This window comes from Nannospalax galili, unplaced genomic scaffold, assembly GCF_000622305.1.
Source record: "Nannospalax galili isolate Female #2095 unplaced genomic scaffold, S.galili_v1.0 scaffold173, whole genome shotgun sequence".
NCBI classification, from domain to species: domain Eukaryota; kingdom Metazoa; phylum Chordata; class Mammalia; order Rodentia; family Spalacidae; genus Nannospalax; species Nannospalax galili.
The window spans coordinates 4,540,498-4,568,205 of NW_008334442.1; the positions used below are offsets into that span (position 1 = coordinate 4,540,498).

The window sequence follows — 27,708 nt, forward strand, 5'->3', positions numbered from 1 at the left end:
TCTACAGGCATTGCATAACACATGTATACTTACATACATGCAGGCAAAACACTCATATATATAAAATAAAAATAAGTAAATAAAAATTTAAAAAGAATTAAAGTCATCTGGATGCAGTAAAGTCTGGAATTTAGATGCTTTTTATCACTGCTAGAAGACACAAGTGCCTGACATCATTCAGATACGCTTTGACTCTTTGCCCATTCACATTTCTTCATAAATAATGAGCCTGAATGGTGCCAACTGGATTCTACTGCTTTATTGATGATTACTTTCATTAGGCAAAGTTAGTCAAGTAGTATGATTAACAAACAACTAATATTATTGGAATATGTACATCCTCGTAGCTTGCATGAATGGATCCAGTCTTTCATTATAACTGTCAATTTTTAAGTCACATAGATATTAAGCAATTCATATTCCAATGTGTTAATCATTTAGTGTGACTTTCAGATTTCTATTATACAGCTGAAAGCACTTAGAGTCTTAGTACAAAAACCAAGGCAAATATGAAAGTACCCACATTCTAACAGTTAGGGTTAGCAAGGCTCTCAGAGGTGGGTGTCGGCGATGGGTATTCTCCTGAGTTCTACGATCTGGGAGTCAGTCAGTGTGCCTCCCTCTTGGCTGCCTTGACCAGATTCATTATCACTGACACTCAGACCAGCCCCTGCAATGGAAGAAGAAAAACATTAACCCAAACCATCAGTGCAGCAAATTCTTAAGGATCAATTCATATTGAGCCAAAAATCATATTTCTGTATTAGTAAAAGTCCGTGCTATATGTTTGGATTAAATAATACATATCTAACAACTTAGGAAATTATACTTTAAATTGAAGCTACTTAGTAGCTTCAATTAGTCGTTCAATTGGCAGTTTTATAAAAGTTCAAATTAATTTCTAAAGATACAACTTTGTGTTCTCCATGTTTTTGTTTTGTTTTGTTTTGAGACAGCATCTCACTCTGCAGCCCAGGCTGGTCTCATGCTCACAGCAATCCTCCTGCCTTAGCCTGAGTGCTGAGATTTCAGGCATGAGCCAACACATTTGGGCTTTCTCCATCTTTTTTGCTAATTGTCATATGATAGATTGGTACAATTTACTACACAGAACAGGATTCTCAACCAATGGCTTAACCAAAATCAGGGAGGTTACTAGACTTTTCCAGCAGTGAGATAGGATTTGGTGCTAGAAAATATAATCTCCATCCCTTGTAGGTTGGAGAGTCCACTAAGTCCAGTAGCTCATCAGTGGATGCTCAGCATCAGCCACTGTTCTGAGAAAAAGATGGGACTTGTGAGGGTGAAGTCACCTGCAGTCTTATCAATGTCCTGAAGACACTGGCTCTGAAGGATTAGAGTGATCCCAAGACAAAGGCAGGTATGTTACATAGTGTAAAAATGCCCATATAGGAATCCTGGGAGCTAGCTGCTGTAACGGCAGGCAGCACCTCAAACTCCTGTTTTGGAGAAGTTCTACTAGTCACTACTTTTCCCTCACAATGCAAAAGAATTCAAAAAACTTAACTAGGTTAATACCTCTTCTTTTGTTCTTGTAATATGGGGTCCACATGAACTCATGTTCATGCTCCTTCAGTCTCTCTCTCTCTCTCTCTCTCTCTCTCCCTCTCTCTCACACACACACACACACACACGAGTGAGGAAGAGAGACAACAGGGATGTGGTCACAGCATGTGCTGCTGTGAGTCATCACAGGCCACAGCTCCCAGTTCTTCCCCCATCACTGGTCACTCAACTTCACAAAAAGGAGAGGCGTGAGAACTAAGCAGCTGTGGTAGCTGAGAAGTCCCTCTTTGTGAGGGAAAACCAGCAATTCTGCTGCAGTAGCAGCTATGGGAAGATGGTGACTTAGTTTCAGCAAACCTACTTGCAGAAAGTAGCAGGAGCCCAGTACCCCTTCCAGCCAAGCGCTTGCTCTCCGGGGTTCACCCTTCCCTTTGCACGTCTCTGCTGTCTCTGCTGCAGCTGCTGTTGACACTCCACTTCCTTCCTTCGCTTCTGTGTCACATAACTTGCCACCCTTTGCTCAGATCTGCTGCCTCTTTCCAGAGCTCTTCTGCTTTCTCTCACATCTCCTCCTGCTGTCTCAACACTGGAGGATTCTTCTAGAACTTTACATCAAAGCCTGCAGGATCTGCATGACCCTTGCTTGCTTAGAGCCTAAAATCTCACCAGTGTTTCTGAGTGTCTCTGCTTTGTGTACCATGTTATTACAGTCACACCTTTGTCTGGGATGCATGTCTCCTTCCCTGCCTCCTTCATCTGGCTGCCTGCACTCTATGAACATGGTTCAAGGATTGCCTCTAACACCCATTGTAAAAAACTGATTCTCTTTCAAAATGTCAGCTTCCCCCGCTGGATTCTATCCCGTTACTCTGTCTCATGCTCATAGGCCAGTACTCTGTACACTATGGGTACTTGGTAAATGTTTATGGAATATATTAAGAAACTAGGTTTCACATTCTAGTTCTTTTTTTTTTTAATTTTAAAAAATTTTATGTGTATGAGTATATTGCCTGCATTGTTATGTGAGTGTGCCCACATCATGCAATGTCTGTGAAGGTCAGAAGAGGGCATCAGATCCCCCGGAACTGGAGTTAAAGATGGATGTTAGCAGCCATGTGGGTGCTGGGAACTGGACCTGGGTCCTCTGCAACAGCAGCCTGTGCTCTTAACCGCTGAGCCATCTCTCCAGACCCTATATCTGAGTTTGTGACAACTCCTCTTCCATCTCAGCACCTGCTCTGTGCCCCTGGAGCATTCTGCATTTCATTGCCCTCTCCATCTCCATAACAACTAGCAGTTACTATGCCCATCTACATCAGGACTGGAACCTTTCACTTTGGCTTTTAAGACATTCAATAATCTGGCTCTGTCTTCCGAATAGGTGTATTTCAGCCATGGCCCATCAGGCATAGTTCTCTAAAATTGATCTGGCTTGTGATTGGTCCTGAGTCTCCTTGTTCATCCCAGCCTGAGGGTCCTTCCTGGAGTTTACCAAGGCCCATCTCCTCACCCTTTGCAAGTACACCTTTATTCCTCCAAACCAGGGAGCTGGAGGAAGTAACACTTGAAAAAAAATTCCTTACACCTGAAAAAATTGATAACCATACCCTTTTACTCCCCCAAAATGCTATGGTCTAGATGACAGATTTTATGGTACTCCTATAGACATGAAAGAAAAAATGTTTAGCAGACACCCATACATTCTTTCCTTAAAGACTAGACCATTTCTAGTGACAATATATTAAAAATATTAGCAATGTATTAACATTTAAATGTTTGTAATTCAACACACTTTTCTCTTAAAAAAAAAAAAAAACAGACAGTAAGGCAACTCTGATCATATGTTTCTGCACTGGGGGAAAAAAAAAAGAGCAAAATCACAAACCAGAAGCTCATGCGGTAAGCATTTAGATTTACCTCCAGGGCTCCAAAGAACAAAAGGCCCATACCTCTCTGCTTCTTTGTCAGGGAAACTGGACTGTCCATATGAGAAGAATCTCAATGAACTCATGAGGTAGTATACATTCTATAGGTAACTGAAGGGCCAAAGCCTGAAGCAGTTAGATTTGAGCAAGGAGCTAAAGGGCCAGGTAACAGAGTTGCCCAATATGGGACCAGCTTGGGAGAAATGGAGAGAGCCTTACAATTAGCATCGAGGAAGAACAGGCTGAAGTATTTAACTAGTTCCAGTCCCCAGTGATTTCATGTGTGCCTGCTGTAAACAGCACTAGGAATTTGATGACTGCTCTAGTTTGTTTCTGTTGCTGTGCTAAAACACTGACCAAAGTCAACTTAGGGAGGAAAGGGTTTACTGTGTCTTGTACTTTCGAGTGATAGTCCATCAGTGAGGAAACCAAGGCAGGAACTCACAGTAGGAACCTGGAGTCAGGAATTGAAGCCAGAGACCAAAGAAGAATGCTGTCTACTTCCTTGGCTTGCTCAGCTACCTTTCTTATATAATCCAGAAACACCTGCCCAGGAATGCCCAAGGAGCTGGGCCCTCCTATATCAATCAGCAATTAAGAAAATGCTTCAGAGATGTGACCATAGGCCAACCCAATGGAGGAAATTCCTTAACTGAGTTTCCCTCTTTCCAGGTGATTTTAGTTTGTGTCAAGTTGATAAAAAAAACTAACCAGCACAATGGCCACCTGGACAAATCACTCTAGAATGACAAGCTCTGTACAGACAACATGCTAAGCTCATTTAGTTGCCTGAGGCCCTGAGGGAGGGAAACAGGTTCTAGATCTAGCCTTTCCCAAAGTTACTACATCTTCACAGCTTTTTCCCAGTTGAAATGAATGCACAGTGCCCAGATACCAATCCCTCACTGAGATGTAGAAAGAGCATGTATTACACATAAGGATGACAATGGCAAAACTGGGCACAAACTATCTCTTTGTCATTCACTGAATAGTATATTACTCAGTTTTATTGTCACTGACAGGAACAACTCCAGATGAGGAAGCATTTGTTTCAGTTCATAGTTTCAGAGGTTTCAGTTTATAGTTGCTTGGCCTCATGTGTTTGTGTAAACATCATGGTGGTGCATGTGATGGAGAACAGGAAATTGATCAAAAGGGCATACAGGGTGACCTACTTCCTCTGTCTAGACTCCACCTCCTACTTTTCACCACCTCTCAATAATGCTATTCTATTAGGAATCCATTAGAGCTCTCATGATACAACTCCCTTGGAAACATTATCATAGACACACTGAAGGGAGACCTCCATAAGCCCCAAACCGTCAAGCAATTCTTCAAACAAGCCCATCTGGGACCTCCAGAAACCCCAACCATAAAGTTCTGCAAACAATACCTTCCAAAACCCTTACCTGGGAAGAATGTAGCCCCCAGATCGTCTACCCACCTCCCATGATTGTTTACAAACACAAAAGTACTTAAGCTTCCCTGCTGTTTGGCAAGTGTGGTTACTGAAGACTCACTGATCAGGAGTCACCCCTCATTGACTAATAAAGGTCAGTATGGATTGTATGAGGTTGGTAGCCTTGCTTTGCTTTTCCATCAACTCCTAATCCTAACATTCACCACCCCCCTTCCTCTACCCCCCTCCCCACTGCAGTTCTGACCCCAGAAAGGGCTCTCTACTTAAAACACTTTGGTGAGGAAGAGTTCAAGGGAGGTGGCGTGGAGTGGGGGAGTTAAAACCAAATTCTTAACAACATCCAGGCGTATGCTTCACTAATCTAGATGTTTCTTAATTCAGTCAAGTTGACAATCAAATTTGGCTATCAAATAATATTTACTCCCAGGATTTTCTGAAAAATACTTTTGTGTGGCTACTTTAAGCCAAAAAATTCAGGAAAAATTGAGTAATGATGATAATAACAGCTCTCCCTTTTGTAGACAGTACAGGCCACTGCAAACAAAAATTCACATTAATCTTACACTTTACTCTTTCTCAACAATTTAACATGGTTGGTTAGGAAGAGGGTGATGATTACAGATGCAGACACTTGGTGAAGATCTGACGTGCACTGAGAGGCCACATCACACAGTAGAGTCGTCACAGAATGAACACATCCACCCGGCCTTCTGATCCCAAATGCAGGGTGCTTCCTCTACACCAAAATGATTTGAGTGCTGGCATTTCTAAGCATGGCACTTTCTTGATCTTGAGGCTTCAAATGTTCAGCTTGTTGACAATAGAAATTTCAATCTTGGCACCAAATTTAAGTGCCTCAGTCTTTCTTTACCTGATAGTCAAGGTGTAGTAAACAGTAAGGTGTTATGGAATTACGAACATTTAAAAAAGCTTTATTATTTTTGTGTGTATTCATGTACATGTTTGCATCTGTGAGGATGCACGTTTACGTGTGTGTGTGTGTGTGTGTGTGTGTGTGTGTGTGGCCACAGATTGGTACTGGATATCTTCTTATATTACACACCACCTTATTTTTCAAGAAAGGGCCTCTCATGGAACTGGAGCTTAGAGTTTACCAGAGGGGCTGGCCAGCAAGCCACAAGATCCTCTTGTCTCCACACCCCAGCACTGGGACTGGGGTTACAGACACACACTAACACACTGTTGCACTTAGCTTTGTACATGGGTACTGGGAATTGAACCTAGGACCTTATGCCTATGCAACAAGTACCGTATCAACTAAGTCATCTCCCCAGCCCCTAAAATAGCTTTTTTAAAAAATTTTTATTTATTTATTATTTTTTATTTTATGTGTATGAGTGTATTGCCTGCATGTATGTGAGTGTACCCACGTCGTGCAATGCCACGGAGATCAGAAGAGGGCTTCGGATACCCCTGGAACTGGAATTAAGGACAGTTCGTAGCCGCCATGTGGGTGCTGGGACTCGAATCTGGGTCCTCTGCAAGAGCAGTCAGTGCTCTTAACCACTGAGACATCTCTCTAGCCCCTAAAATAGCTTTTAAGCAGAACAATAAACTAAACCCTACAACTAGTCCATATCGCTGAACCTAAACTATGCCAGACACTATTATCGATGCTTTAGATAGACAATCTCTAACCCATGAAAACTCACAAGCTCACAACGATAACCATTCTTTGATAAATGAGGAAAATGAAAGGCCAAGTCCATTGCTGAGATGAGAACTCAAAGCTCGAAACTACAGAACTAGGATCTCAGTGTGAAGCTTTCTGATTTTGTGGCTCACTCTTTGTTTATGTGGCTTTTTTTCTGGTCTGACAGTGATGCAAAGATGATTCCTTTTCTGAGGAAAATTAAGATTAAAAGTCTTCCCTAAACTCTAATTTTACATTTTAATTCTCAGCAAACTAAAGTGCACTGGGATGCACTTTAGAAGTTTTTCTTTTAGTTCTTTAATTGAAATTTTGTTCCTTTCATACAATATATCTTAATCATACTTAGACCCCCCTCCCCTATCTGCACCTGCCAGATTTCATGCATTCTATCATGTATGTTAAGGCCTATTGAGCCAAGTTTGTGTCCTCAGATGTTCCTCGGTGTGAGTTCATCCACTGGAACTTGGCCAACCTATCTAGTGGCAGTCCCTTAAAGAAGGATGCAGAAGTTCCTTGAAGTTAAATAAGTAACAGTATTTTTTGTTTGTTGAGAAAGGGTCTCACCTATGCAGTTTAGGTTAATCTGGAAGTCATAATCCTTTTCTCTCAGCCTAAATGTGGGATTACAGGCATGTGTCATGACACCAACTTATTCATAGTGATTTGATATGAAACTTCTCAAGAAAGAAATTAACAAATTCTTTGAGGAGTTGATTTCTCTATTTGTTGTGGTTGGTGTTTTGTTTTTTGTTTTGTTTTTTTTTTTTTCAGTTTTTTGAGCTAGGGTTCGTGTAACCCCAGCTGCCCTAGAACTCACTCTAAAGATCAGGCTAGATGCAATGTCACAGAGATCCACCTGCCCCTGTCTCCTGAGTGCTGGGATTAAAAGTGTGTGCCATCACACCTGGCTTTGATGATAGTTGTTTTATTTTGACTAAGATGAGATGGAATCTCAAAGCAGCTAATTTATAATTCTGTGATGACTAATATTTATTGACCCCTTGTACTTCTTTTTGGAGAACTATTTATCCATTAACCCATTTATTGGTTGGATGATTTCTTGGTGTTTAATTTTTAGAGATCTTTATAGATGCCAGGGGTTAATCTCCTATCTGATGTACAGTTGGCAAACAATTTTTCCTGTTCTGTAGTTTGTCTCCTTACTTTGGAATTGTTTCCTTTGCTGGCAGAAGGGTTTTAATTTAATTCGATTCTATTTGTCAAGCCCTGGCCTATGCCTATATCTTCACGTGCCTGTATCTTGAAGTATTGTGTTTACATTTTCTTCTAGTAGTTTCAGAATATCAGGTCATACATTTAGGTCTCTGGATCAATTTTGAATACCTTTTGTTTCAGGGTGAAGATCGTGGAACTAGTTTCATTCTTTCACACATGGATATCTAGTTTTCAAAACCAACACTATTTGTTGAAGAGACTATTTTTTCCCCACTGTATGATTTTCACACACATGCCAAATATTATGTGACTATAGGTGTGGGGTTATTTCTAGGTCCTCTATTCTAGTCCATTGGTCTACATGTCTGTTTTCATGTGCCAGTTTCATGCTGATTTTTAAAATTATGGTTCAGTAGTATAATTTGAGATCAGGTATTATAACACCACCAGCACTACTCAATTTGTTTGGTTATTTGGAGTCTTTTGTGATTTCATATGAATTTTAGGATTGTTTCTGAAAATATTTTTTTTGAGAATTTCATACACGTATACAATGTGTTTTGAGCAAATCCAATCCTCCCATTGCCTCTCCTCCAACTCCCGCCAGAACCACCCAACTCAGCTCCCTCCCTACTTCATATACTGTGCTTTAACTTACTAAGTTCAATCAGTGCTACAAGTTTGTGCATAGGTGTAGGGCCGCAGGACTGTTTTTATAGTTTTGTGTGAAGATCATTAGAATTTTATGGGCACTGCACTGAATCTGTACATCACTTTTGGCAATATAGGGTAATTTAGTGTTTTCACAACATTAATTCTGCCAATCCATGAGCATGGCACATCTTTCCATCTTCCCGTGTCTTCAGTTTACTTTTTCAAAGTTTTCAATGTCTTCCAAAGCCTTTACTGTAAAGGCTTTTCATCTCTTTGGTCAGGTGTCCGCCCCCCCCCCCGGGTATTTTACTTATTTATTTTGAAGTCACTGTGAATTTGAATTTCTTTCTCCTGATTTCTTCCTCAGAAAGTTTGTTACTGATATATAGAAAAGGTACTGATTTTTGTGTGTTGGATTTTGCATCCTGCTACTTTGCTGAAAGTGTTTATCAGTTCTAAGAGTTTTCTAGCATATGATCCAGCTGTATGTATCACTACTGGATATTCATTCATAGGACTGCAAGTCAGGACACTGCAGAGATAATCACACACCCATGTTTACTGCTATGCTATTCATAAAAGCCAAGATATGGAGCAGCCTAGATGTTCATCTACAGATGAATGGATAAAGAAAATGAGATGTGTGCAGCATGGTGGCACACGGCTTTAATCCCAGCACTTGGGAGGCAGATGCAGGCGGATCTTTGTGAGTTTGAGGCCAGCCTAATCTACACAGTGAGTTCTAGGACAGCTGGAGACCCTGTCTCAAAAAAAAAAAAAAAAAAAAAAAAAAAAAAAAAAAAGAAAAGAAAATGAGATGTATATATACAATAGAATTTTATTTAGCAATAAAATTATGTCATTCACAGGAAATGGATAGAAGTGGAAATCCTTATATAAGAAAGAAAAGCCAAACCAAGAAAAACAAATACTGCATGTTTTCCTCACATGTGGAATCTAGACAAATATGTTTATGACATGAAAGCAGACAGAATGAGAGAAAAGACAAGTCTACAGAAAGGGCAGAGGGACAAGAGTGGGTAATGGAATATATGTGCCCTGAGAACAGATGAGAAAGGGAAGGACTCAGTGCGAGAAGAGGGTCAACAAGGGGAAGAGGTGGTGAGGCAGGTGAGACATAGCATAATGGCACATGTACATGAGACATAGCACAATGACACATGTACATGAGACATAGCATAATGACACATGTACATGAGACATAGCACAATGACACATGTACATGAAAACATCACCATGAAATTGCTAAACCAAATTTTAAAAAAACTGTGTTAGATTTTTCTAAGGAAATCTAGATTTTTGTTTTGTTTTGTTTGTTTTTAACAGAGTCTCCCTAGTCCCAGTCCGTCTGAAAGTCACTATGTGGAATAGGCTGGTCTTGATCTCACCAAGATCCACCTGCCTCTGCCTCCTCAGGGCTGGGATTAGGTGCTCACCACCATGCCTGGCATGAAAAATCTAGATTTTTATGCGATATCTCAGTATTTTTAATAATGGCTCAAAAATGTTAAAATGCTAGTACCTCAATAGGCCAAATCCAGCCTTTAGGTGAATGGTGAGTTAGGCTGTAAATAGATAACATGTGGGAGGCTCCTTTATTTGGCTACATCTTACAGTGGAATTTGTCCAGGGGTGAAGCTTGATTATTATAGTACCTTCTCTAAAAATACAGAGGACCAATGTGAGAGACTGTCATTTTGATCTTTTAAAGTATTTTTTCCTAATGAGTTTAGGGAACTCTAAGGAATGCTAAGCTAAATCTCTAGGCAAGTCATTCCATGCATTCCCAAAGCAAATGCATTCAGTACTTGGGATATATATAGTTCACAGATCTAATTGAATTATGCTTCAAGAATTCATTTTGCTTCCAGGGGTTGAACATCAAGCTCTGATGATACTATAGGCAGTTACTGGGACAAAATGTGCCCCAATTATAAATTTAAGCCACTTTTCAACTCCAACTCTACCCAGGGTTTTATGTAGCTAATCATTCCCTTCTTAAAATGTTCTCTTTAGTTTTCTTTCTGATCTTGCTAGAACTTCTCTGTGGACCTCTTCCTTTCCATCCTTGATGAAGTATTATCTACGATGTTCTTGCTTTCTATCCCTTGTTTCCCTTCCCTTTCTTCCTCCCTTATTTTCCCTCTTCATTTCTTTTTCCTTTCTTCTCTCTCCTTCCACTCTCTTGATTCACAGTTACCAATATAATCTGTGTACTGATGTATTTCAAGAATTACCTTCTACCCTGGTCCCTTGCCCAAGATCCAAACCTTGTGAGTCTTCGGGAAGAATGTTCATCATCAGGAGCACTCTCAGTTTCCCTGGCAAACAAGCTAATGTGGGCTCTGGTCACCACCCTCTCACGCACCCAGGTAGAAGCAGGAGCTTTTCTGTTTGTCTGCTCACTTCTTGTTCACGTTTCCACATGTGAGGTCTTAACCTCATTCCTTTGTACCACTGTGATCTCTTTCTAGCCATTCTGATACTGCTTCTGATTTACTCTGTATACTTTCATAAAAGTTATTCTGTCTCAGCCAGCATGATGCTGCATGCCTTTTAATCCCAGCACCCGGGAGGCAGAGGCAGACAGATCTCTGTGAGTTCAAGGTCAGTTGGGGCTGCAGGGAGACCCTGTCTCAGAAAAAGAGCCCCCGCAAAAGTTATTTTGCCTCAAAAAATGAATGCGGCAATGCCAAGCCTCTTTCCTCAGAAACCTCCAGGATCCACTATATTCTATAAATGTCCCATACCTTATCATGACTACCAAACAGTAATTTAATATTATCAAATAAGAGTAGATTAATATTTTAATGTGGATCGCTTTACAAATTTTAAATGATAATTTGAACTATAAATCTGCAGTTCCCCAAACATATCTGGTCAAGGGATTGTTGCATAGAGGCATGGCTCAAACAGCTCAAAGAGGCTGTTCACAGACAGCCACCTGGGGAATTGCAGGAGTTACTAACCAAGTAGTTAAAGCACCTATCAAACTGTCTCTGGCTACTGGCCCACCCTAACCCCGTTCTCCCCAAACAAGCCTCACACCATGAATTCGGAAATTTTTGTTTAATTCTATTCCTTCAGTTTGTAATGTTTTCCCTCCATTCCCTTCATATTTAAACTCTAGGTATTCTTCAATGAGATGCTGTCCCCTCTTGATTTCAAATCTTTCTCTCCATTGCTTATTTTAGTCTTCCTTAGTGCCTGTGTATGTGAATGTCTATTCCTCCCAGTCATTCCCAAGGTCCATGTTTTCGTCCATCTACTCATGCGTTATTTAAATTTCCTCCTACAGGCTTAACAATTTTAAGCTCTATTGTGTATACAGGGTTGAGTTCTTGTTCATTTCAATAGCATTTTTCACTTCTCAAAGGGACCGTTTGGCAGTAGCATTCTGGTTGGGAGCACGGAGCCAGACTGTGATTTGCTTTGTTGCCTCACCATTTCTTGCCTAGGTGATCCTGGCAGGTCATAAAATATGAAACACAAAATATGATGGTGCCCCTAAGGATTTTGATGTAGTTCATAAGATACAATATAAAATTTGAACTTTATAATAATAAAAATACTTTACTAAGGCAATATACTTTAGCCAGAAAAATCAAATTGCTTTAGAGTGAAATGTATTTTTAATAAATATTTCAAAAAAATTCATCTTTTTGGGCCTATCTTTTTTCTTTTCTGAATATCTAGAAACTAAAAGTTCGTTGGCATTTTTACAACAGTAACAGTTCAATGTTTTTTTTAATATTTTTATTTACTTTATTTATTTTTATTTTATGTGTATGAATGTATTGCCTGCATGTGTGTAAGTGCACCAGTGTCGTGCAATGCCTGCAGAGGTAAGAAGAAGGTGTCAGAGTCCCCTGGAACTGGAGTTACAGATGACTGTTAGCTGCCATGTGAGTGCTGGGAATTGAACCTGGGACCTCTGTAAGAGCAGTCAGTGCTCTTAACCACTGAGCCATCTCTCCAGCCCCACAGTTCAATATTTTTTTTTTATTTCGTCTTTTTGAGACAGGGTCTTCCTGTAGCCCCAGCTGTCCTGGAACTCACTATGTAGACCAGGCTGGCCTCGAACTCACAAAGATCCACCTGTCTCTGCCTCCCAAGTGCTGTTGTTAAAGGCGTGCACCACCACGCCTGGCACAGTTCAACAATTTTGTGAGGAAGAAAATGTCGAACCACTGCATATGGGATTTGAAAAAAACCTAAAATGATTTTATGATTATCTTATAATAGCCAAATGAGATTTTATGACAGATGAAGTGTCTCATTTATACTACTGTGATGGTGAATCTTGGTTACCAACTTGACTAGGTTAGAGAGAACTATCCTAACAGAGCACACCTTTTGATTTCTTTTGTAAGAACATTTTCAAAAACCATTAGACCATGAGGACTCATCTGACCTAGTCAGTGGTGTCATTTATTGGTGTGTTCGAATCTGAATGGACTACTGAGAGGTGAGAGAGCTGTGGATGGTGGCACCCAACTGTAGGAGGCAAGTCACTAGTGACACACCTGTGAAGGAGACATCTTGGTCATGGCCTCTTCTTGCTAATCTTCTTGTTTCTTAGTTGCCAGGAAGTGAACACCTTTCCTCTTCCTGCCCTTCCTGGTATTTCTACTTTGTTTCTACTGAGCCTAAAAGCAACCTGGCCAGCCAACTATGAAATGAAACCTCTAAGGTCAAGTCATTCCCACACTGTTTGTCTCAGTTATTCATCATGGTGATGGAAAGCTAACTCAGGCCACAATGAATGTAGACATTTACACACTAGAAAGAATGACATTCACACATTCACTAGTAATCTCACCAGGAGCATCTGACCTTCAGTCAGATTTCTCTATTTTTTTTAATGTGTCAGCATGTTTTTCAGGTGACATGCTGCTGCACTAGTGTTTTAAGACTTAATTTCTCTCTCTAAGAATTATTCATGAGGGTCACAGGTTGAATAAATTGAAAGTACACACACACACACACACACACACGTACACACACACACACGAAAGGTCAGTGAAATACTTCACGTGACCAATCGCACTTTGGAAACTATAGAAGTATGTGATGTTCATTATGTTACTTCTGAAAGTTCTTGCTTCAGAAATATTCCTTAATAATGCCTTTCTTGAAGGTCAGAGGCAAAACTCTTTCAGTGACCTCTTACTATCTTATATTGAACTTGATGAGATCTTGATGTTCTAGCAAGATTCTGGGACACAGATATTTACAATGAGTGAGAGTATGCCTTTTTATTTCTTAGAAGAAAATTGTAAATTATTTTTAGGTTGTGTCATATTTGATGCCAAGAACAAAATATCCCAGAGTTTGTCTGGGATTAGGAATGGGTCGTGAGAATCAGGATGTGCTAAGGGTGACGGTGCTTTTGCAAACTCATGGAGGAAGATGGAAAATGGTATAATAAGAATACCCACTTCTAATGTAGTTTGTGGCTTTCAGACATACCAGTTTTTAGTGCAAATATCAAGTCATCAAACTCTTGGGACTCTTCATCAGCTATCAGGGACCCCTGGCCATATCCTCCAGAGGAAGGGAACGAGACACCATTCTGTGGGCTTGTCTTCAAATCAGCGCTGGCCTGACTGGCCTGTTGGAAGGATGCTCTCTCCCAGTCAGGTGGCACCTTTTTGGGTTAGGGTAGGCGTTAAAAAACAAACAAACCACAGTGTGAATGCTCACATATGCACTTTGAAGCCCAAATTAACAATATAATCTGATTATTTTAAATAGTTTGTCAGAATTACATGTAGATTTCTTTGCTGTCACATATTAGAAAACTATCTTTAAAATTTTTTGTAAGACTGGAACACAGTGGTGCATGTCTTTAGTCCCAGCACTCAGGAGGCAGAGGCAGGCGGATCTCTATGGGATACAGGCCAGCTTGGTCTATATAGCGAGTTCAGACCAGCTGGGGCTACCTGTCTCAACCCCCCCAATAAAAAATAATAAATAAAACCTAAAAATTTGATATCAAAGAGATTCAGAACACTTCTATTTCTTAATCTGAAACAGACTATTTTAAATATTAGGTACCAAGGGACATACTGAATTAAAATGGGAAGTTCTTCCGCGGCGTTCCAAATCTCCCCTTGCTTTTGATTAAATGATCAGAAAAACAGTTTTATCCCAAGACGATTAAATGTACTCATGTCCCTCTAGGTTACTGGTAAACAACCCCTTAAATCTTTTTTTCCTCAACCTTTCCTGCTCTTACTGGCTTTTCAGAACGTCTCTTACAGGCTCTCATTGACAGCTGGATCAAGGCCAATTCTGAGCCTCTGAGGAATGCAGACACACTTTAAGCCACGCAGTTGTGCAACCCCCCAGATGAACACTCAAGTAGTGGCTCCAGTCCAGTAATTGGACGGTCGCAGCTGCTGCCTACCAACGAAAGGTTTTCTGGGAGACTGTGGGGAGACTTCATACTGAGAAAAGTACTCTGAGGATTGAGAGATAAACTCAGAAGATGAAACATCAAGATAATTTTCACTAAGAAGTTGGATACCTAGAACAGCACTGTTCAATAGAACTTTCTGCCATGACAGAAATACTTTGTATCTGTGTTCTCCAACACTGCAGCTCCTGGGCACATGTGTCTGTGGAGCACTGATTATGTAGCTGGGTGGACAGGACAAATCTTTAGTATTAATTACTTTAAATTAAGTCACATATGGCTAAAAGATATACTAGACAGTTCAGATTGAGACAAACGTTAGCTTGGTAACCATTCAAAAACACCCACGGATCTTAAAGCTATCCTTGTTTCTTGGGATGTACTTGGGGTGAAGTTTTAAGAATTTTCAGCATATAGAAATAGTGCTATTGTTCAAAACATTTTAAAGTACTGAAGGCACTTCTTAATTTTTAAACATTCTTCTTGAACCAACAGAGGAAATGTATACTCTTTGACCCAACCCTCCCTTTTCTCCTATTCACAGGCTGAGGTGACCACTTACTCTCTGCTTAACTATTAGTTGGTGATTCTGTGTTCTAAAATTTCCTTGTTCAAACCAAAGGACATATATATTAATTGCATTGTGATCATTCACCTGAGTTTTAATTTAACATGAATGAAATTGCTTTCTATACTGCCACCAAAGACAAAAAGTTATCTGTGGGTACACTGATTATCTATGTATCTATGTATCTATCCATCTATCTCTCTATCAATCATCTATCTAATCTATCACCTATCTAATCTATGTATCTATGTATCTATGTTCCTATCAAACTATTTCATCTTCAAGCAAATATACATCAATTTCATGTCAGCTTTTGTTTTAGGTTGCAAGCACAAATACTGCTTTCCTTGCTTCCTGCATACATAGGACTAGAGGCCAGGCACATCTAGGGCCTGTGGGGACCAGGCTTTGCTGCCTCTTCTGGGGAAGATGTAGCTGGGTGTGCTTTAAAAAAATCTGGAGTGGCCCCTATACAGGGCAGCTGCTCACAGGCTGGTGGTGAAGTGACTCAGGAAATCAAACTGATGGACAGAGCACAGAGGGCAACAGAGACAGATTTTACAGAGGAAATCCTGCCTAGATGTTCCAGGAGTGTCACAAAAGCACTCTGTAAGCCTTTGTTCTAGAATATTTTCTGGTATTTAAATTGAAAGAAGTTACTCTGTTCTTGGATTGAAGTAAAGCATGGGGATGGGTAAAGGAAGACCCTGTGAATGTGTTTTTAAGAAGAACATTTAAAAAACTATTTCTTAGATATTGTCCCTGTGCATCAAATTAAAAAGATTTTTGCAGGAAATACCAAATTTTGCTCTATCTGATTTCCCAATATGAACGGCTGGTCTGTGTAGCTCTCAAGGCAGAAAATAATTAGTGATCTCGTATGATACTACAGTGAGAAAAAGATTTAACATTTAGTAGCATTTATCTTGCCCTCTATACAACGGAGAGTTAGAGAGTGAGAAAGAGAGGGAAAGGGAAAGAGAGGAGAAAGAGACAGAGACAGAGACGGAGACAGAAAGACAGAGGGAGAACTTGAATAGGGAGAACATACCTCTTCCATAGCATTGATCAGGTTCTGGGTGGATTTGCTAATCTCCTCTCCAGCTGGAGGCATTCCACTTCCAGGTGTGAAGAAGGCTGTGCTGGGTCCTGGGTGACCATTCATTTCAACTGTGTAGCTGGCCTTCATAGGGCAACATGTTTGGTTGTGTAAAATAAAGTAAACCACAAAAACATACAGTCCCTATAGAAAGAAAAGAACCCATTAGTATGCCCAAAGCTGTCCTGTCACCACAGCTCATGAACAAACTCGGTGGTAAGCAGAGCTGATCTTCAAGTTGCTCCAAGGCCTATCAACATCTGGAAACTGAGGAACATGCTAGAAGTCTAGCATGAGCCACTGCAAATTTCAAATGTCCAAAAAGTTTGTCAGTGTCATTTAGGAAGATCAACCTCTCATGAACAATTTTTTTCTTTTTATTAAAATATAAGTAGCTCTGAATTTAGCCCTACATGAATATAATTAAAGAAATTTATTAATGAGCTATGCAGATCTTGTTTTATTTATTATGTGTATGAGTGTTATGCCTACATGTATGTAAGTGCACCAGTGTTGTGCAATGCCCTCGGAAGACAGAAGAGGTCATTGGATCCCCTGGAACTGAAGTTAAAGACATTTGTTAGCTGCCATGTGGGTGCTAGGATTCGAACCCGGGTCTTTTGCAAGAACCACCAGTGCTCTTAACCGATGAACCATCTCTCCAATCCATAGATCTTGTTTTAAAAACCTCTTGCCAGGTGTAATAGTGCACTTTTAATCCCAGCACTTGGGAGAGAGGCAGAGATGGGAGGATCTCTGCCGGATGGAGGCCAGGATGGACTACACAGTTCCATGGACAGTCAGTGCTACCCAGTGAGACCCTGTCTTGAAAATTCCCATCTTTCCTCATCTGTCTCACTTTTGTTTTTTCTTAGCCAGCGAGGTGTTCATTCATTCCAAGAGTCTGGAAGAACAGCTTAGCAGTTGCCTGACTTCTGCAGTTCTCACTTCTTATCTGATCTAGAAACACAATCACTGGGTGAGGACTCAGGAATTCTGCAGATTGCTTAGTATTTAGCGATGCCTGGCTTCCCAGTAGATGTTACATCAGAACAATAAAGCTATCTTGTGTTTTCTTCACAAGCTTTCTTCATAAGCCCCTTAAATTCTTCAGCAACACAGTCAAACTCTTGACAATTACTTTGCTTCCATCACAGAGAGCAACTCAAATTTTATATTTGTTCTAGATATCCCCACACTAGCTTCCTTTCATGGTTTCTACAAGGAGTCTACTGTACAGCTGTAATGGTGCTCTATCAAGCTTAGAAATTTTGACCTTTTCACTGAGCCAATAATAAATTGTGCCTTTTGTGTTTCTTATTGTTTAAATTTTGAATGTGAATAAGAATCTCTCTGTTACTTAAATTCTTAAGATAATCCACAAATATAAAAATCAAGACTCAGTTAAAGAATAAAAGGAGTTTACATCAAATTTTTCCCGAGACATGAATAAGTATCATCACTTTGTGAAATTTACTTTCTCCTATGGTTCCTAACATTTTAGGAGTACAGAAGCCTTAGGGAACATTCAAGTCTGATGCTTTTATCCATGGGGATAAACAGTCTATCAGGCCTAAGAATCATAAACAACTCTGACGTAAAATAAAGTTAGAGAGCAGTCTGCAAGGTTACACATGCTAGTCTTTGGTTTCTGTTGCCATTTCTGGACTCCTGTGATAATTTAATCTGTTCTCTTTCTCCTGGAATGATACCTTCTCAGCTTGGCAACTAGTCTCTATAATTAAAGGCACGTTTTCAAAACTCTGGTGTCTATGCTAAAAACATTTTTTAAAGTAAGTGCTCTAATCACCATATAAAAGTAAACAGAAACATGTACTTCCCTTTGAGTTAGGGCTATCTGTTCCTTTGGAGAAAACATTAATATTCTAAATTATGTAGGGTAAGCGAATGAGCTTCATGTGCAAATGATAATGTGAACATTAGCAGAAACAAATCTTCCTGAAAACATTCAGACTCATCCAACATTTTTCTTGTACAACAAAGTTTTCACATGGCTATGACCTAATTACATTGGCCATAGCAATAGACAAAACAGGAAAAAAAAAATTAAACTGTCAGCCTTAAAAATTGTGCAAATGTTACTGATTTATTTCAGGGTCTCTGTAAGTGTTGAGAAGTGACAGGGTAAGAACTGGACCAAGAAATAAAACCCATGCTTTAAAAACCATCTCTGAGGACTCATTTGTTAAAGCTGCACATTCTCCTGTTTGTTTTCGTATCTAGCCTTTTGTGCTCCAGGAAAGGATCTGCCTGCTGAAAATAACTTGCATGTGAAAACTGCATTTTTTTTTTCTTAAAAGCATAGAAATATGTAGTAAATATTTTGAGACTTTCAGATGTGCCCTAGGAAACACAAACACAGTTAAAGTGAAAAGGAAAGAATGTTTAAATGTAGATTATGTTTAAATGACATTTGCTTGGTCTGGGCCAAGCTGGGCAAATACAGAGAAAGGGCCTTCCTTATCCAGAGTGCTCAGCTGTGGGGGTTTCTGACCTCAGAGTAAAAACAAATCACTGGTCCAAATGCTGCAGGTTAATCTCAGGTTCTCTTCTATGCACTGTCTGTAAAGCATTTTCAGAGTGAACCTAAATTCTCTAATATCCCTGCTGTGAGGCACACTGATAAAACATTTGGTTCTTAATCTCAAACTGTTCACAAACAAAACAATACCCTACCAGGCATCCAGTTAACTGCTTATATACACCATCCATTGGGGCCTCTTATCACTTACTGATTGCAGTCTTACAGGGAAGCTGATTCTTTCTGTGAATTGCTATTTTGGATATTTTGATGGTCTTCCCATAATCATGAAAAATACTTTTTGGTCAATCTTTAGTTAAGCTATAGTTGGGTTGACTGTAGCCACTATGATCCAGTCTGTACTTCTTTTGATCCAGGGACTTATTAGCGAATATTCAGTGAGCCACAAATGAAATCCCAATAGTCCAAATGATTGTAAATGCTCATAACATTATTTAAGAGTAAAATAAGTAAAGAGATTATAGTTGCTATCTCTATTTCTATCAGTTCCATATTATTATTAAACAAGTTTAATTATAAACCTGTGCTGTGCTGAGGTCTTTCTAGAGGTCTTCTGGGCTTCAGAGCTCCTGGTAGAGGGACACCTCAGGTTTCGAGGTGAAGACATGTCCCTTCCTTCAGAGATGGCAGCTCAGGGCACTCAGGGAGGAAAGTGCTGTAGAAATTGGGCTTTCTAGGGGTAGAAGAGATGGCTCAGTGGTTAAGCATACTGGCTGCTCTTGCAGTGGATCTGGGTTTGGTGTCCAGCACCCACATGGCAGTAAACAACTGGCCAGGTCTCTAGTTCCTTTTCTGGCCTCTGTAGGCATTGTAGGCATGTGGTGAACTTACATACATACAAGCAAAACACTAATACACATAAAATAAAAATAAATAAAAAAAAATAATAAATAAATAAAAGACAGGGTCTCCCTGTAGCCCCAGCTGGCCTGGAACTTGCTATGGAGACCAAACTGGTCTCAATCCCAAGTGCTGGGATTAAAGCTGTGCGCCACCATGCCCAGCGTTTTAGAATCAGAAATGTAAAACACCACGGTGATCCACATATAAAGTACATTTCTGGATGGAAACCTGGCAAATTTTTTAAAGCTATAACAAATAACTTACCTTGGAAGTAACCCAAATATCCCTCAACAAATGAACAGATAAACTAAATGTGGTACATAGGGTCCAGAGAGATGGCTCAGTCAGTAAGAGTGCTTGTCACACAAGCCTTATGACATGAGTTCAGATCCCCAGAAGTAAAAAGCCAAATTCAGGGGCCAGAGAGATGGCTTAGCACATAAAGACACTTGTCACCTAACCTAACAACCCATGACCCATGACCCATGACCAACATGGTAAAAGAAGCCAACAACTCAAAAAGTTATCTGACCTCCACATTCATGCAGTAGCATGTATACATTCACACACATAACATACACACGCAAAATAAATGTAAAGAAATTTAGAACAAAGGGCTGGAGAGATGGCTCAGTGGTTAAGAGAACTGACTGTTCTTGCATAAGTGCACCCATGTTGTGAAAGGCCAGAGGAGGACAGAAGAGGCTGTCAGATCCCTTGGAACTGGAGTTATGGACAGTTGTTAGCTGCCATGTGGGTGCTGGGATTCGAACCTGGGTCATCTGCAAGAACTACCAGTGTTCTTAACTGCTGAGCCATCTCTCCAGCCCCAACACATCTCTCTATTTAAAAAAAAATTTTTTTGTGTGTGTGTATGAGTGTAATGACTGCATGTATGTAAGTGCACCCATGTTATGCAATGCCCTCAGAGATCAGAAGAGGGCATCGGATCCCCTGGAACTGGAATTACAGATGGTTGTTTGCTGCCATGTAGGTGCTGGGAATCAAACCTGGGTTTTCTGCAAGAGCAGCCAGTGCTTTTAACAAGGTGAGTCATCTCTCCAGCTCTGAGCTGTGTGTGTGTGTGTGTGTGTGTGTGTGTGTGTGTGTGTGTGTGTGTGTGTATCTGTATTTGTTTGTCCCTGGCATGAAGGGTAAGCTTAAGAAATATTTTTTAAATGAGAGACTATGGTTTTTAAAATGTCATCAGTGAGAGGGAGTACAAAGGGGTGAGGACAGAGCTGGGTCTGGGGCATGTGCTGACTTTAACCTTCCAATTTGTAACAATAGCTAGATCATTCGGGAGTGATTTGATAACATTCTTCCCCTACTCAGTCTTTCTGTTTCACATACCACATGTGAGACATAGGAGAGAGAAACAGGCATTCCTGGCTGGTCTAGTTGGCAGACACAGGAAGCCTCCATGATCCCCTCTTTCTGGCTTGAGACTGGTCTAGAGCATTTTGCATCACTGGTGACTTAGCAGCAAAGACAGTAGACTTCAGGTCAATGACAGAACTGAAGAGACAAATACAGGATTTCTGCACTTTCATGTATTGTTTTTTTAGGTAGGAAAAACTAGGAATCTCATCTTTAATCGCTTTGTTTTTTTAAAAAAAAAACTCTTATTTTGCACATTTAAACCTGATTTGTTAATATTTATACTTAGAATAAGAATCCACAGTCCAATTTGTGCATCAAATAGAGAAAGGCACAAGGAAACACTTTCTCAGTGCTGTTGGTGAATCAGCAGATCTGAGATATCTAGACATCTGTGGGAGCAATTATTACTGAAATGCTTTGTAAAATATTACTATTCACCATGGACTAAATCAAATCCTACTGTAAGTCCTTTCTAGTTTAAGGGATATTATCTATTCAGAGCCAGTACAGTAGAGAAGTCTGCTGACTTCTGACATGTTTATGACTCTCTGGCTATATGTTTCAGGTTTAGACAGACTTCCATTCTAAATAATACAATTGCTAGGAGCAACAATTGTAGAAGTTTTCATCACAAATACCCAGTATAGAGGTAACATATTCTTCCTTTTATATCAGCAAAGATTCTATCTCAATTTAAGAGTATTTTCCTTTGTGTATCATGTATTAAATGTTTGGTCAGAGGTCTTGTGACAAATATTAATGAGTCAAAAGAGTTTTTTTAAATATTTTATTTATTATTTAAACTTTATATTTTTGAGTGTATTGCCTGCATGTATGTGAGTGCACCCATGTCATGCAATGCTGTGGAGGTCAGAAGAGGGCTTCGGATTCCCCTGGAACTGGAGTTAAGGATGGTTCATAGCCTCCATGTGGGTGCTGGGAATCAAATCTGGGTCATCTGCAAGAGCAGTCAGTGCTCTTAACCCCTGAGCCATCTCTCCGGCCCCCAAAATGTTTCAGTGACCTCTCCAGCAGGTGATAACCCCAATCTTATACCTTTCCTTCAATGCTTACTTTATAGTACTCTGTTCCCGAGACCCTCTTATGTAAGTCACATTTCTATCAGATTTCAAAGCTTGCAGTACAAATCAGTCATGAAGCTACCTACCAGGAGCCAGTCAGCAGAGAAGCAGCTACCAAATGTTTCCTTAAAGTCACAGGAATACAAACCCCTGATGCCACAATTTCCGCTTTGAAGCTCTAGATTAGAACAGTTTCCAAGGACAAATCAAATTGTGTTGGTAGGATTGAGGGGCAAGTAAGATTGGAGATGGTCAAGCAGATGAGACTTGTGAATACAGAAAAGAATTTCAGAAAAGAATCTGAAAAAAATATTAAAGCTTTAATTACGAAAAGGAGAAAAGAGTTGGAGTGAGCTGTGAATGAGAGGGATAATTCTATTTAAAATTGATAAAATGACAAATTGTACTGTGATTATTCAAATCTTGTCATAAGTACTTTTTATTTACATTTATTAATATAAAACTCATAAGGCTTTGTCAAGATATTTTCACACATGCATACAATGTTTGATTCTATTCCATTCCTTCAACTCTCCCTTGCTTGTCCCTTTCTCCCCTCACCCTGCCTTCCTCCTAGGCCCCAATAGTCCCTATAAATATTTGGGGGGATTTTTTAAAAAGACAAGTTTTCACTAAGAAGCCCAGGCTGGCTTCAGACTCACCATCCTCCTGTCTCAGCCTCCAAAGTGCTGGGATTACTGTCATGAAGCCAGCCTTACATTTTATTTATTTATTTATTTATTTATTTATTTATTTATTTATTTATTTATTTATTATTAAACAAAAGGGTAAATGTTTATTTGGAGTTAGTTTTCTGGAAGGTGGTATTAAGACCCTTCAGGCAGAGTTCAGGAGTTCCTGTATGGCTGCCTGCTGCTTGGGACTGAGTTGTGCTATGCATTCAGTCCACAATCCTCCAGAAGTCTGTACGTGGCAAACTACATTAGCCAGGCACTTGGCACACAGGTCTTCATGTTTAATGGCCTCATGCATTTCTCCTTCCGCAATTATAATGAATATTTTAGGCAGATTGGTATTGTTTGGGCCAAGAACAATTGGGTGATTACTTTCAACCAGGTCACACAAATAATTGAAGGTCTGAACAGCTTCTTCTTTATCTTCATGTAGTAGAAGCCAAGACAACAGTGTGGTAAGACTTCTTCAGTGTTCACACAGTCAGGCTTGAACTTCATAATTTTACCCACTGATGAGATGCAGTTCTCAGTAGCACTGACGTTTTCTTTGGTCTTAAAGTCTGCAGACTGAATAGCTCTTACAAGCAGCAGGAGTGCTTCTGTACAGAAAGGGTGATAATTTTTTCCATCATACTGTGCCACGACGCCCAGACCATATGCCACTGCTTGCCTGACTTCTGGGCTGTTGTCATACACATACTGGAGCATTGGCCTTAAGAAATATTCTGCATACTTAAAAGAAACTGGACTACAGTGCTCTATGACATCATCAAAGATGCACAATCCCCATTGTCTGTCTGGCCATGGTCTATGTGGACAAATCAGGTTGACAATCAGTGGAAGCAGCTGTTCAAACCATGGTAACACCTTTTCCTTATAGCTACTGAATATTGAGTGTAAAATATCTGACACTTTAGTCAGAATATAAACATTATTATCATCTTCATCCTGTAGCGATTCCTCAACCTGCTCATCATAGTCTTCGTCTTGTCTTTTAACTTGCTGCAATTCTTGATTTTTAAAATGCTTTTCAAGTTTTGCTTTCAGTATACCTCCCAGCTCATCAAAGTGCTCATTATTAAGACATCCATCTCCCATGACCTCAAAGCACTTTGCAAAAGAATGCATTATTTCTGAGAGGACGTCTGAATCTGGTTCTGTGCCAGTGGCCTTGATGAGAGCGTCACACTGAAGTGTCACATCTGTGTAAGGTACTCGGGATCTCGGACTCGTGCACACTCCAGAAGAGGCATGGATTCTGCTGCCACCACTTGAACATCATCATGGAAATAAAACTTCAGTAGAGGCACCATCAGTTTGACAATCCGTTCAGTGTATTCCACAAAGCCGTCCTTTAATTCCTTAATATAGCAAACCAACATCTGGCAAGCAGTTGATTTTTCTTCCAGCCCTGCAATTTTAATACCAAAACTTTGCTGATCTCCAAGGTTCACAAATTCCCAACCATCATCATCACTCATATTCTCCATGTCTTGGGTGTCTAAAAGGGCTACTTCTGGCTTGATTGAAGCAGTCTTCACTCATGGCCTCATAACCACTGGAAGGTATTGCTGAAATCTTTTCCAAGAATTTTGCACATTCTGGCCCATGGTGAGATCACGTAAGAGATTTGAGGGTCATCATCTTCCACATCATTGAAGTCTGTCTGAGTCTTCAATAATAGCCACATCACATCTGATGCATCCTGCATGAATTTTTCCTTCCCAACTGCCAGACCAATGAGGCTGATGCATTCAATAGTCTTCTCTCTCAGCAGTCTCAGCTCCTTCTCGACGGCATTTTCAACAATGTGCTTCAGTGATGGCATGAACAAGTCATAGTAGGGGACAAACTTTTCTTCTGCAGTATCTGCAACTGATGCAATGGATGTCACAGCTTGTTCCAAAACTAACTTGGTGCCTTTCTGAATCAGCTCTTGAAGTTTGAGTACCATAATGGAATGCAGATGCTTCACCAGATTATCCAAGTATGGAATAAGCAGCGACTTGGGACAGTCTTCAGTGAAGTTAATGAGAGCAGCCTGCACCCTTTGGTTGCCTTGGTCTTCCAAGGTCTGAAGCAAAGATGAAATCACCTTCTGGTGAAAATTTCTTTTGGAAACCAGGTGCAAAATCTGTAGCTATCTGACCAAATATCCCAGCCTTACATTTTTAAAAAGGATTTTCATCAGCAGCCTTTAAATGTCCTTTTTGAAAGCAATGCTTTAAAATTTAACGTGCAGATTTCTACTTAATAATTCCATGGTGTAAATTTAAAGGTTTGTGACAGTGGTAGGTGATCTAAGAGTATCATCATGATGAAGATGAACCAGGAAAATTGGAGACCTGGTGCAGGCCAGCCTAGCTGAGAGAAAAGAGATCACTTGACTGCAGAAGCAAATTAAATTTCTTACATGTTTGAAGTGAAAACATGTAACATATTTTAAGTGCCAGACTGGAGAGGAGGGGAGTAGGCAAGGTTAGAGGTCTAAGTGTGGAAAACAGCTGTGTAGTGGGGACTCCCAAGCCATGTGGAAACATGAGGTGCCTGAAGGTTTTTTGTTTGGTTTTGTTTGGTTTTGTTTTTGGAAAACACTCTACAGAGAAGAGAGCTGAGTACTCAGGATTAAACAGTTACAGAACACGAGTAGGAAGAATGACCAATGAAGTAAACAAGGAACAACTAACTGGCCCAACAAGTCAGAGCAAAAGACAGCCAGGACTGCATCAGAGAAGCCAAGGAAAATTCTGTTCCAGAAAGACAAGGTGTTTTGTACTGTGAAAAACAGACATTAAGGAGGAAGTGGAAGAAGCATCCCTTCAGATGCAGCTGATATCTTCAGGTAAAACACAGTGACCACAGAGAGAGACTGATGACAGGACACTGAACCATAATATGCAGTGGTGCCAAGAAAAAGGTTTCTTGAGGTTAGGAGGAGTCTGACTCCTTCTCTTAGTTCAGTGGCTTGGTAACTGCATGCTAGCACTTGGGGAGGGGGAGTGTTTCCCTCCTTTCCCCATAACCCACCTCTGCTGTTCCTGATTTTTTTTTTTAATTTTTATTTTATGTGTATGAGTGTTATGCCTGTGCATAGATAAGTGCATCCGTGTCATGCCATGCCCGCGGAGGACAGAAGAGACTGTCGGACCCCCTGGCACTGGAGTTACAGACAGTTGTTAGCTGCCATGTGGGTGCTGGGATTCGAACCCAGGTCTTCTGCAAGAACAGTCAGTGTTCTTAACTGCTGAGCCATCTCTCCAGCCCCTGTTTTTGTTCTTATTCACAGTGAAAGACTGTCTGTACAGCTCAGAGCCCATTTCCTTTGAACTAAAAGGGGAATCAGGTGTTCTATCCGCAGGGAAATACTGAGAGCGCATCTCCCCTACAATGTAAGACCAATGCAGGTGTTCCTGCCCTTAAACTGTGTTTTAGCTGATGCAGCAAGAGCTGCCAGCTCTAACTTTTGAGCCGCCTCTCCAGCCCCTTGTTCCAATATCCTTATCAGTGAAATAAGAACATTAGGATTTCTCTGGAGATGCTCTGTGGAATAACCAATTATTAGCAAAATTTGAAGAATCTATGGATGGTTTTCATTTTAAAATATAAAATTTTCAAGACAAACTGAGTTCATGTTTACTGACAAAAAGAAAGAGGATGAAAACACAGAAAGGCCAAAAAAATTTTATGCTATCTCAACACTCAGAAGTAACCACTCAATCCTGAATATAAACTTTTTAAAAAACTATACTTCTTTAAGAGTTCAAGGGATTACATTTCTCAGACATTAGGCTTAAGTCTATATAAAAAGTTATTTAGACAATTATTTCTCATTGATGATTTTGTTCCTAACCAGAAAGTGCTGCTCAGATTAAGACTTCAAATCTTGGTCTCCAATACTGTAGTGCCCACCTGTGGCTAAGGGAGACAACCAGATATTGTTCTAAAATGATGGACAAATTTGTTTTCCCTCTCTATATAGAAGCCTTTGAGAGGGAACTGACACTGATTCTAACTACTCCAACAGCTATCAAAATACCTGAAAGCAAATCCTGAATCCATCACTCTAGAGTCCAACCTTGGAAGACAAAAGAAAAACGAGGAAGAACCTAATAGAGGGCTGCCTTTGGAAGCCCTTGTCAAGAAATCCCAGCCCTCCGGAGGCAGAGGCAGGCGGATCTCTGTGAGTTCAAGGCCAGCCTGGTCTATATAGTGAGTTCCAGGACAGCTGGGGCTACAGGGAGACCCTGTCTCAAAAAGAACAACAACAACAAAAAAATCCAATGGACTCTCATATGAACATTTGAAAATTGCCCTGTTCTGACTTTTTTCTAGTTCTCTATCTAGAACTTGTAATGCTGATTAATCTTACCTTTACTTTTTCTTCACATCTCCTAGTCATGATTCAAGGACTTTCTTTTCCCCTTAGAGATAAGATAAGAGTTATGCAATTTGGGAGTCTTTTATATAGACCCACTGAAGGGGTACTCCAGTTGCCTCACCCTGCATCCTTATTCAGCATGGAAGAAGTCAGAGAAGTCTGAATCCCAATTCCCTATCATCAATTTGGGTAACCTCTTCAGGGGGTGGTGTGATAAGAATAGGAGGTAGAAATTGGCTAGGCAGTTAGGGTAAAAAGACCCCAAAGAAAAGGAGCCA

At 40.2% G+C, this 27,708-nt stretch overlaps 1 protein-coding gene and 1 pseudogene across 1 annotated transcript in view; both read right to left on the minus strand.

Annotated features, from left to right (window-relative positions):
* Positions 1–261: 261 nt before the first annotated feature.
* Positions 262–27,708, minus strand: part of Adgrv1 (adhesion G protein-coupled receptor V1) — a 595,268-nt gene continuing 567,821 nt past the window's right edge. Inside the window, exons 87-89 of the mRNA XM_008829347.3 lie at positions 16,439–16,630; positions 13,871–14,048; positions 262–670 (exon numbers count right to left, since the gene is read on the minus strand). Of these exons, the coding sequence (XP_008827569.1) occupies positions 552–670; positions 13,871–14,048; positions 16,439–16,630 (489 nt within the window). The 3' untranslated portion in view covers positions 262–551. The remainder of the gene's footprint in view (positions 671–13,870; positions 14,049–16,438; positions 16,631–27,708) is intronic.
* The window catches only part of LOC103731037, a 65,386-nt pseudogene continuing 60,871 nt past the window's right edge, over positions 23,194–27,708 (minus strand).